The 12239-nt window shown below is 42.1% G+C and overlaps 1 protein-coding gene across 1 annotated transcript in view; it reads left to right on the plus strand.

Annotated features, from left to right (window-relative positions):
* The first annotated feature begins 4737 nt into the window (after window positions 1–4737).
* Window positions 4738–12239, plus strand: part of TIPARP (TCDD inducible poly(ADP-ribose) polymerase) — a 35005-nt gene continuing 27503 nt past the window's right edge. The window contains exons 1-2 of the mRNA XM_065410959.1: window positions 4738–4825; window positions 7300–8299. Of these exons, the coding sequence (XP_065267031.1) occupies window positions 7362–8299 (938 nt within the window). The 5' untranslated portion in view covers window positions 4738–4825; window positions 7300–7361. The remainder of the gene's footprint in view (window positions 4826–7299; window positions 8300–12239) is intronic.

Below are 12239 nucleotides of genomic sequence, written 5' to 3' on the forward strand. Positions count from 1 at the left end.
TCCCTCCCCCAGATGCCAGCCACCGGTACCTCTTTCTACCAGAACAAGGAAGTTCCTGAGTGCTCCTCCAGCTCCAGCAGCTCTTCCTGCCCTCCCAGCGGCAGAACGGAAGCCAATTGTGATCGGTTACTGAGGTAACTGGACTTTTGGTGTCCGGTCAGTAGTTCGGACTGGACACTGTCAGGTCCCCTTTTCGACTGGACTTTCCGGTCGAAAACCGGACACCTGGCAACCCTAGGCAGGAGGGGTCTTTTGTGAGCCTTGCTGCCATTGTGAGCCTTGCTGCCATTGTGAGCCTTGCTGCCATTGGCTGTACCTACCATTCATCTTGTAGGCTGGGGTAGAAGCCATGGAAAAGAAATAATGAGCATTCTCTTTTGTTGGGATAGCCAGTAGAAGTAAATTGAGTTAGGATAGAAGCATGCCACAAAGTGATTCTTTCTTGGCTCCTGACTCACCCTTCTTCACCACACCCAGATTTACAGAGCCCGAGTTGTGTAGATTTGAATATCAGAGGGCCATAAGAGGGAAGGAAGCAAGCAGCACATCTGCTGCTCCCCCTTCTCCTGCAACATTCTCCCAAGTTGCACCCACTTTAGCTTCCCTCCATGGCAGTAAAATCAGCTTAACGTGGTGTTTTGGGAAATTATACATGTCATTCTGCAAGTATTCAAATGTCAAGGAGATTTTATTTTTATCAGAAGGATGCATGTTGGAGCCTGAACCCTTCTTTTTATTTTATTTTTTTAAATCGGAACATTTGAGGCTAAAGCTGAGAAGCTTCCTCTCTGACTCCAATATAGAAATGAAGTGCACATATTGAGTATTCCATTACTTGGATGTCAAAATCGTTAATTACAGCACTCTCATGCATTTTACCATTTGAAAGAATTAATTAAAACACACTTGCTATTGCCAAGGGCTGGAAACATGTAAATAGAAATGAGATCATATCTTCATGGTGGTCAGGGTTTCTCTTTGTATGCTGTGTAGCCTCAGAAAGTGCTGTGTGATCCTGCACTGTGCCAGGCTGTATCTCCTTAAATTATGTGTCTATCTACAGAAAGATAGATATTCTGGGCCACGTTCTTACCTGATTTACACTCTGTCAACCCCACTGAAATGAATGGGAATTGTGCATGCTTCTCTAAGTACAGAGTTTGACCGTATGTGTTATTTATAGCTTCCATATAAAATATGCTGTCCCAAACCAATTAGATAATTTCTGTGTTGGTAGTTTTTGAAAAATAAACTGAGCTGTGTAGTTAGTTCAGTCTGACATAATTGCAGACATGGCAGCATGTTCCATATTCTCATTGCCTGCACGTTGTAAAGCTCTTGTTTTGTTAGTCAAAGTATAGTGTCGTTTACAAAGAATAAAGGCTTGATCCTGTGTAACATTTTGGACACTCAGCACTCCATAAACATGTAATAATAATTATAATGAAGATTTGAGTTCCATTTATGCTACAGATGGGATACCCTTATAAATCCACTCCTTAATATGCTATTCTCAAATGAAGTCAGCCCCCAGCTCATGAAGATAAATCCCTTAGTTTTAATATAGCAATGACATAGAATAGTTTTTCTCTCTGCATTTAAAATACATTTTCAAATTACAGTCTGAGGTTAGTTATTTAATCTAAAAATGACCTACATAATTTTGGGGCCCAATCCTGCATTTTCCTCTGCGTCCAGAACTCTCACTAAAGTAACTAGGCATCTGGGTGCACAAGGAGTGAAGGATTGAGCCCTTGTCTAAAAAAAAATATTAATTACACTACAATGACTTGTATGTTGTATTACTAACCTCATTATAATTCACTATATCTGGGGAGTTAATTACCCCCCAGGTAAATGGAATTCTGGTGCTATTAAGTCCCTTAAAGTTGATGGACACATAGCCAGGCCTTCTGCTGAAACCCACTAATCAAATATATGTATATGACTCACCATAGAAACATCTCAACCAATGGCACCAGCATATTGAACTAATCCGTCATGTTCTGGCACATGCACAAAGTATAGCAACAAAAATGACAGCATGGTAACGGCTGCTGCACAAAAGCAAAATTAGAAACATATTATTTACAAAACCATATATAAAATATACGAGATAAAGATATCCCACGAAAAATGCAGAAAAAAAAACAAATTTCTTGTATAGTATAGTAATAGTACTTCTATAATGTTTTCTTCTTTAAAATGCTGTACAAATATTAATTAATGGCTTTAGCCCCAATTCTTCAATGAGCTCAGTGCAGGCCCATGCCTGTGCCACATGGTGCTCCATTACAGTAAAAGGGTCTCTGCCTGGTTCAGAGATCTGCCCACATGGAGCCTCATTGACTTCACAGGGGCTCCACACAGACATGAGTCCATCCACATGTGGCTCATTGCAGGGCCCTTATATTTGATCTGATCATTCATGGTGTGAAATCCTGGCCCCACTGAAGTCAATGGAAATTTTGCCATTGACTTCACTGGGGCCCAGGATTTCATCCATGGGTTTTTGTCTCTTAAACTAGTGGTTATCAATCAGAGGCATGCTCACACAGAGGTCTTCCCGGGGGTACATCAACTCATCTAGATATTGCCTAGTTTTACAACAAGCTACTCTACACTAGCGAAGTCAGTACAAACTCAAATTTAATACAGACAATGATTTGTTTATACCGCTCTATATACTATACACTGAAATGTAAGTACAATATTTATATTCCAATTGATTGATTTTATAATTATGTGGTAAAAATGAGAAAGTCAGCAATTTTCAGTAATTGTGTGCTGTGACACTTTTGTATTTTTATGTCTGATTTTTGTAAGCAAGTAGTTTTTAAGTGAGGTGAAACTTGGGGGTATGCAAGACCAATCAGACTCCTGAAAGGAGCATAGTTGTCTGGAAAGGTTGAGAGCCACTGTCCTAAACGATGAGGACTGAGGTCATGTTACATTTATTTAGTTTTAAGAGAGCAGTTTCCATCTCTCTCACACACACATATACATCTAAGCACATATTTTATTCACATATAAATAGCTATTTGGGGACCTAATCCTACATTCTTTGCAAACCCTAAGCTCCCATTGGCTACAGTGGGAATTTGTGGTGTACAGGGAATACAGGATGGGGCCTTTATATCTAAAATTATTTGTAAAACCAACAGTAACAAATCAAATGCTCAAGGATTTCTATTATCTCTTTATTGTGTGTTGTTAAATTACCTCATTACTACCAAACTTTTAAGCATATTCGACTTGCTTTGCATAGACTAATAATGCTTGTTAGCAAATGTCCATCTCACTATAGGCAGGGCCGGTCCGGTGCAAGGAAGTTTCGCGCCCTAGGCGAAACTTCCACCTTGCGCCCCCCCAGCCTGGAGGCGCCCTCCCCCACGGCAGCTCCCCGGGGAGCTGTGCGGCAGCTCCCAACCCCAGCTCACCTCCGCTCCGCCTCCTCCCCGAGCACGCCACCCCCGCTCTAATTCTCCTCCCCTCCCAGGCTTGCGGCGCCAAACAGCTGATTGGCGCCGCAAGCCTGGGAGGCGGGAGAAGTGGAGCAGCTGCTGCGCTGGGAGAGGGAGTCTGAGCCACACGTATCAGCGCGCTGCCAGCAGCCCAGCCCAGGAACGCTGTAAAAAAAAATTGGGGGCACCGCTTTTTGGCACCCCCAAATCTTGGCACCCTAGGCAACCGCCTAGTTTGCCTTAATGGTAGCACCAGCCCTGACCATAGGATAAGGATTTTAGGAACATAATTTTTAGAATAGTTTTAAAAACAACACACACAGGATAAATATACTTAAGGCTGTCTTCTTCCACACTGCTTGTTTATTATTTTAAAGATATTTCATTTAAAACACTTAAAGGAGAACTTCCTTTGTGCCAAACCTGCTAATATTAGTTAATGTAAATAGTATCACTCCCTCTCCACTTCTGCATTCCCCATTTCCCCTGGCCCCTTGCTTTTTGTCCTTCCAGATCCGACACTCATTGTAAGCTACAGGGAGAAGCTGACTCTTTTCCCAGGAAATTATGTCCAGCGGGTGGGTGGGTGGACCTGTGTGTGTGTTAATTACAGGATCATTACTTTATGGGAACCTTCCAGTTCTGCTCTCTGTGTTTTACTGGTTGGGTGGTTGGTTTGTTTGCTTAAAGTGCAGCTCTGATTACAGTGAAAGGGGAGGGGAGGACTAAAACATGATGATTTGTTCAGTATGTGACCGAAAACGGAGTCTTTCCGTGCATACTTCTCTCCCTGTCTGTCTCCAGAACAAAGTGACCCTTCAGTCAGCCCCCGTGGGGCTTTCAGCCGCACAGAGAGTACAGAATCCGAGCTATACAAACAAACAGGAGCGTTCTCTCTCTCCCTGTTTCACTCACACACACTCAGGGTGGGAGAAAGGGAGGGAGGGAGGAGTCTGGATTCCTGGTACGGAGAGGTGCAGAGCCGATCCCTTGCCTCTTCATAGCTCCTCCCAGAGTCGTGCAGCTGCCTGGCAAGTGCTTTCAGGAAGCAATATTTAAACAGCTACAGTGTAACATGTGAGAAGCAGCGGGATCTGGAGGGCCGTGGCGCTGCGGCTCCTGAGGGCGGAATGGGTGGTTTGTCACGTACAGATCGGCAGGCGGGAAGGCTCTGAGAGCCAGATGAGCTTCACACGCTGCAGAGAGCAAGCGGAAGAAGGCGGCTGTCGCTCTCTCCACAGCCCCAGCTCAGCTGAGCCCCGGCAGCCAAGTGAATCGACTCCGCTGCTGACAAAACCCAAGGCACTCTCTCCCGCTTCTTCTCCCTGCCTCTCACCCCGGGCGCTGCTGCTGGCTGTCGGGTAAGCCACAGAGCAACTTCAGGGCTGTGCTGTGACAGGAGAGTCCGGTATTGTGGAAACAATTGATCGGAGGGAAAGTAAATGTCTGCTTGAAACAGGCGGACAGTAGAAGCCTTGTCACCAGCCTACGAGTCTTGTTTTAAAAGTGCCTTGAAATGAATCCCGAATGCTGGAGCCTCCCTCTAACTGAGCGCGGGGTTGGCCGGTCCGGGCGTGTTTGCGAGAGGGTGACAAAAGCAGTGTGGTTGGCAGGTCAAAGCTTGGTGAGGATCTGCACTTTGTGTTGCTGCTGATTGTGTTGCTCGCTGCCTGGGAGGCGCAGCCCCGGAGGAGGCAGAAAGTCCCCAGGTGACCAGTCCAACCGTGTCTTTGGCTGGTTTGTTTGTTAGGGCGGCTGGGGAGTTGCTTCCCTAGCAAAGCGAAGGGCAGTAGGTTTCCTTGATGGCAATTCCTAATTGTCAGGGGCTTAGTTTGCAACCCATGAGACCTGTCTCTGTGCTGATACATGGCACGCAAGGTCTCAACGCAGAGCTACTTGAGTTCAACATTATTTCAAAATAAGATGGGTCATTTTGTGATGTTAGAGAGGTGCCTAAATATAGATCTCTCCAGATTGTAATGCTTATTATTCCCATTGGTTTCTGTTTTTATAGACATGTTGAAGAACTCAATTCTATAATATAAAATAAACTGTTCTTTTAAAAATATAGCACAGACGCAGAAAGTAGTCGAGTAAGCAGTAGCAGTATTGAAATAGCATTAAAGATATAGCTGAAAATGTTTTTAAGTCCCCCAGTTGTTCCCTGGCAGCATAAGGCTCCCGATCCACTTACATACCACACAGGCTGCTAAACTTGGGTGTAGCAGAATGCAACTTCCATAACTCTGGATCCTCTTGTATTTGAGGGTTTAAACCTAAGTCAGATGGCCCTTTGAAGTTATTTGAAGCTTTAAGGTGTTATTTTATGGTTCAAGTAGAGAACTGATTGATAGTGACTGTGGAAGAGTAAAAATGTGTTCCAGCCAAACTTGTGTTCTAGTTGGCAGACTGGTAGAGTCACCTTTCAAAGTAACCCTAAGAATCTAAAATCAGAGGACACAACAGCATTTGCCTATTTTTATTTTATTTTTCCTGACAGTCCTGATAACACTACACTCAATTTAATGTGAAATGTTTGTAAATAAATACTTTACTGTAAAAGTATGCAACCAAAACTTGATCATTTTGTAGAACAGACCTTCAGCATGAAAACAATAATTGGATCGTATCTGAGTTTTCAGGGGTTTTACTTCAGAATAATCAGTTACTCCCATTTGAATGCATATTTTCAGTAAATCATAATCTTTGATGTACTAAACAGTACAATTTTAGGCTACATGTGATGAGTTTGAATAGTTTTTACTTAAATGTAATCAAATATCAAACTCTTGGCTAATAATCAGTATTTTGTCTTCCAGTAACCCTCTAGAAATGTAATTATGTATTTGCATTTTGGAAACATTTGGTTTTTCCCTCTTGTAAATCATTGACATTTCCGTTTTTTACAAATGTTTCCCTTATTCCTGAGAAAGTAACACACTCCTTGATGTCCTTTCCTGAGCAGTGCAGTTCTAGCTGGACAGCCCTGCAGTAGGCAAGCGAGCTTGTTGGTGTGTCACACAAGGGTGATTGAGTGCGGTATGTATGTGTGAGTCAGACTGTGAGAGAGTATATGGGCATGTGGGACTGTGAAGCTGTATCTGGGCATAAAATGGGAGTGTCTAGGCATGTATGAAACTGTGGTGTGTAAGTATTTGCAGTACTGTTTAAAGACTAAGGGTGAAATCCTGGCCCGTATTGAAGTTAATGGGAGCTTTGCCATTGACTTTAATGAGGTCACGATTTCAACCGTAGCATTAAAAGTGTGTGTATGTGGGCTTATGAGACTGTATGAGAGAATGTATCTGCATGGAGTGAGAATACCTGTGTCAGAGAGAGAGAGAGAAAATGAGTGTGTGTTAAAAGTGGTGGGGACATATTACATTGTATGTGTGAGGGTGTGAATCTCTGGATGGGTTTGCGTGTGTATGTTTTTTATATATATATATAATATATATATATATATATATGAAACAGAGAGAGAAGGAACAGGGCAATGCTTACTTCATATACAATATGAGAGCCAAAGCCCTGTTTAGTAATATGCATTAGGATGGGAAGAAGGGCATCAGTTTTCCCTGCCCTGTCCACGGTCTGTGGGCATGTCTGAGTGTGTCTCTGAGACTGTGTGTGAGAAGACTGCAAGTGTATGGTTGGGATTAATTAGTCTGAGTTTAGTTGGTTTCATGCTTTACGAGCCTGGGGGCTACCCACAGACACAGAAAGAGGAGGAGTTTGCTGTTGCCGGCCTGAACTCCTCTCCAGGAGTGATCTTGTTTGTGTCAACCTTGAGCAATTAGAGAGCTTAACTGTCTTGTTTTCCCTTCTGCCCTAGGTTGGCTCTTGTGAGGCTCTGGGAGTTTGAAAGTGATTTGGAAAGAGCAGAGTCTGTGTCGGATGGATGCTGAACTGGAGCCAGCCTGTGTTGTGCAGCAGGCCCACTGTCCAGGGATGAAGTGCCCTCCTTCAGAAGACTTTCCCCCCCAGATAGGGCTGTCTGATAAGATCCCACCAGTAAAGCCTTGCTTCAAGAAGAAGCAGCAAGGGCAGAAGAGGCTGGACACAGAAACTCTCAGGGCTTTGCGGCCAATCTTCACTAGTTTGCTGGGAGCTGGGAGCCTGGATGGGGTCTTTGTGCACAGAGGCCAAAGTGGAGGTCATAGCAATTTATGTGAACCCGTTGTGAAAAAGGCCCTCGGACTCAGTGCCCCCTGTCCCCAGCCAGGCAGCAATGTGGCTGTGCTGATGCCAGGAGCTTCAGATGTTCAAGGTCAAATGCCAGAGACTCATCCCCCCGCTGGTCACCCTGAGCAGGAGATTCAGTCTGGGGTTCAGGGCTTCCCATCAGAAACCAATCCTGGGACTGCTGCTGATTCCACTAATGAATCATTCCAGCATCACCCCTTTCACTCAGTCTCAAGTGATGCTGCAGCCTGTCCAGTGTGCCCAGACAAGATACTGGAAGGCTACACATCTGGATTATTCCAGGAGAATAGCTGCTTGATGCAGTACAATTTGAACCCAAATGATGAATTCAATGCTGGGCTCTTCCAGGACAAAAGTGAGGAGGCTTCACTTGATCTTGTGTTTGAACTTTTGAACCAGCTGCAATATCACACCCACCAGGAGGATGGGATAGAGATCTGTGTGGATTTTCTGCAGGGCAATTGTATTTATGGCAGTGACTGTCCCAAACATCATACAGTGTTGCCATATCACTGGCAGATCAGGAGGACTGCTACTCAGACCTGGCAAAGTGTGACCAATGACTCTCAAGAGCATCTGGAAAGACTCTATTGCAACCCAGACAATGACAGGATCAAAGTGAAGTACCGGTAGGTAATTGCATTCACTTACTAGCAAAGCCAAGTGCACGCAGCTAAACAGCAATTAAGGAAAATAAAAGTCAATGCTGTTTCCCATACATCTGGGGAACAGACTGTTTTTTTTTGTTTTTTCAGATATTAAAATATGCCAGTATTTGCTGAAATGTATGGTAATATTGCCTTTAGTTTCCCTGTACTGAGCTAGTTGGGTCCTGTGCAGAGTACCATTTTTTGTCATTTATATGCTGAGTGTTAAAGTTCAAACACTAGTAATGTTCCACTCTCCTCCAGAGACACACCACTACCAAGCCCCTTAAATTATTCCTTCCCCTCCAAATACACTCCTGTTTTCTCTGTATCTGACTTTTAGACTGTGAATTTTTCAGGGAAGGGACTGTCTTTGTCTTTTATAGCATGCAGCACATTGTTATTTATCACTGGGCTAACATTGACAATACCTGGGAACAGCATATGTTTAAGGAAATTTTAGGTTGGGAGAAAAAGAATGGTGATAATCTACTTATTCAAGATCTGTCTATAATCCCAAATTCAGTCCACAGTACTGGAACATCTGAATACCTCTGCTAATATGATCAAGGTGATACTTATCAGACTTGAATGAAACAGCCACCTGACATGAATGGGGTCATTTCATACCTCTCCTAGGGTCCATAGCCCATTGAAGTCAATAGAAGTGCCCATTGAAGTTATTGGCAATACTCCCTTTTTAGTCAATAGGCACTGACCAAATCTAAGAATTTAATTTTATGCCTGTTTGCAGGCTGAGTAAGACTGACACACATGATTTACATCTAGAAGGTTTGAAAATGAAAGCTTACATTCTATAGTAACTGACATGGTCAACAGAGAATGTTGGAATGGCTTGTATTGTTCAACACTGGCTCATCAACTCCTGAATTCAAACTTGTCTCTGCATTAGAGACTACTCACTTCTGGCTATTTAAAGAGGACAACAGAATGACTGAAAGCACTACTGCATTATTTCTGTCTGAATCACTTATAATGCTCAGTTAATGTGAATCCAGGTTAACCACATACATTCCACATACATTTTTCATTAGTACATTCCAAGCAACTTTTCAAATTAAACAATTGGTCTGTTCGATTTAGGAATGGTGTAACATTCACCAGAGTAGAATGTTTGGTGATAACTTAGCTATTTGAACATGAATATTCTTATTCAAAACTTTTTAAAGTGCTATTCTCCAACTTTAGGAATTTCACCTAGGAATATCATACTGCATATTAGAAGTCATAGTTTCCTCTATAGACAGTTTATTGTTCTCTGAAAATCAAAGACGAGGATAAATATTTTTCAGATTCAATTCTCACTTTGGGCTTGATCCCACTCCCAGTGAAGTCAGTGGCAAAATTCCCATTTACTTCTATATTGCAGGATCAGGACACAGGCTCTTAGAAATAAGTGATTGGAAAAGATCTATTAGATCATCAAGTCTGTACCCCTGTAAATGCAAGATATAGGCCAGTTCTACACTAAAAAGTTAAGTTGACCCAACTACATCACTCAGGGGTGTGAAAAATCCACCCCCCCTGAGCAGTGTATTAAGCCGACTTAACCCCCAGTGTACACAGTGCTATGTTGACCTAAGAATTGTTCTGCGACCTAACTACTACTTCTCACGGAGCTTGATTACCTGTGCCGAAGGGAGAACAGTGAGTGCCTATGCCAAAATGCTACAGCAGCACAGCTGCGTAGCGTTTCAAGTATAGACACCTTTCCAATGGAGGACTGAGATATGGAAATGAAACTATACTTGTATGAGTCCTTCTACTGGAAAGTAAGTCTGCTGCATTAAATATTTCCCTGTCCTGCCTCAAATGAAGGCCATTGTAGAGAACTCATAAATGCAAAGCTCAATGTGTTGGAGATATGCTGAAGGAAATCTGTTACGTATTGTAGTTTCTCAGATCTTTTTCTTATTTTCCTATTGCTATCTTTTGTGCCCTGCCTCAGAAGCCTGCAGTGCCACTTATTCTGATGATAGAGTGCGGAACTACCCTTTTGTCCACATACATAGAATAAACCTTGAGTTTAGTCTCTAGTATCTGCATCTCTGTGAGTTTGTTTTCCCCCACACGCACTTTGAAGAGTGTCATTCCTTCTTCCTTAATGTTTCAGGGTCAGAAACATTTCAGTTACAATACTGAACTTGCCTTTTAGATACCAGAAGCCCAAACCATTGCCCAGTGAAGTCAGTGGGAGTTTTTCCATTGAATTTATTGAGCACTGGATTAGCTTCTAAGGCCCTAGCCTCATCAATTATAACTTCTCACCCTTTCACTGAGAACACCCTGGAAAATGACAGCACCTAGGTAGTTCATAACCTGCATTGAAAATTAAAGCAAGGTAGAGAAAAAGAAATTCAATTGTATATTTTGGGGAATAATCTAGATCCCATGATACAGAATAAAGTCTCAGAAAAATATGCCTTTTTCCTCAAAAAATCCTAACTTACAAACAGAATCCACTATATTTTAATTTTACAATGTTGTGGCTTACATTTTTTTCAGGTAGTTTAAACTGTATATAACTGGCTATGGAAACTGAAAATAAATCAGCCAAAAAAAAAAAGTCTTGAAATAAGAAAAATAGATCGAAGTAACTAAAATCTGAGCTCAGCTAATAACAAAAAAGTTCCTTGTTAAGTTTTTTTTTTTTTTTTTTTTTTTTTTTTAATAAAGGAAAAGAGAAATTCCATTGCTATACACATGAGATGGCTAGTCTAAATCAGTGTCAGGAGTGAATAATTAAAAAAAAAAATCAAAAACCCCTTCACAGCCACTTTAATCCTCCAGATTGTAAAACTGGCAGAATAGTGCCCTCCCCTTTTACGCTTATGATGCTAATTTCCAGACTGGAGAGTATTTTGGCATCTTGGTACATGGAGTTTCTGTCTGTCTAAACTAGTCAGGAAGAAATTTATCAGGATTATTGTCAAACACATTATGTTCTGTTGCCATGAGTAAAGTGAGAAAGGCAGTGTAATCCTGGAAAATCCAGAAATGCTGAGTCAGAACTACTCTGAACGTTCTATAGCCTGCTAGAGACTTGCTGAAGTACAGAGATAGATCTTTGAACATCCGGAATTGGATCAGTTTTAAACAGCCTCTCAGTGGGTATTGTCCATTTTATTTTTTGGGGGGATAAAAGAGGAGGTAGCATACTGAGAGTATAAATATGTTTAATTCTTTTTAGTTGCAAAACTTCCTCACCAAGCTGCTGATCCTGTAGTCTTTACCTCAGTCTCTCCATTGACTTTGGTGGAGATCTTGGCCTTAGTCAGTACTACAGAATCAGGCCCCAGAATAAGGTTTAATGTACACTAGCAATTTGCAACATCCTGTACCCTTTCTAATAAAAGATTTATGTTAAATGTTATTGTGGAATCAAGATCTAGCAAATGCTGTACATCCAACTATTTAGTTCCTTGAGAGATCTACCTTAGAAGATAATTATCAGCATGTGCCTAGACACACAACTTACTCAGCATTGGGACTTCTAGTTTTGAACAATGAATCTGAAAAAGACTTTTTAAGGGTTGCAGTGTACAGGAGGAAGCTCTCTCTGACAAACAGTATCTCTTTATGTCAGAGACGCCTCCTAATCCTTTGGATATGGATTGTTTGGGGTCAATATGAGTCTTCATGGAGTTCACTTGTGGTCACTGCAACCTGACTTTTCCTGTATTCCAAAGCGATGTTGTGTTTCCTGGCAACAAGATGCAGATAGCGGCATGCTGAACCTTGCTGAGAGGCTCACAAACAAGCTAGAGCAGCTCATGGTTCACATGGTTACCACATTATTTGGCTAAAGCTATTAATCTCTTGTGGTCAGACTAGCTTTACAGGCCTATCTATGCAGATTGCATAAAACAAGGAAATGTCTGTTCAGCAGTTTGCATGTCCA

The sequence above is a fragment of the Emys orbicularis genome, chromosome 9 (genome assembly GCF_028017835.1).
Source record: "Emys orbicularis isolate rEmyOrb1 chromosome 9, rEmyOrb1.hap1, whole genome shotgun sequence".
In the NCBI taxonomy this organism is placed as follows: Eukaryota; Metazoa; Chordata; order Testudines; family Emydidae; genus Emys; species Emys orbicularis.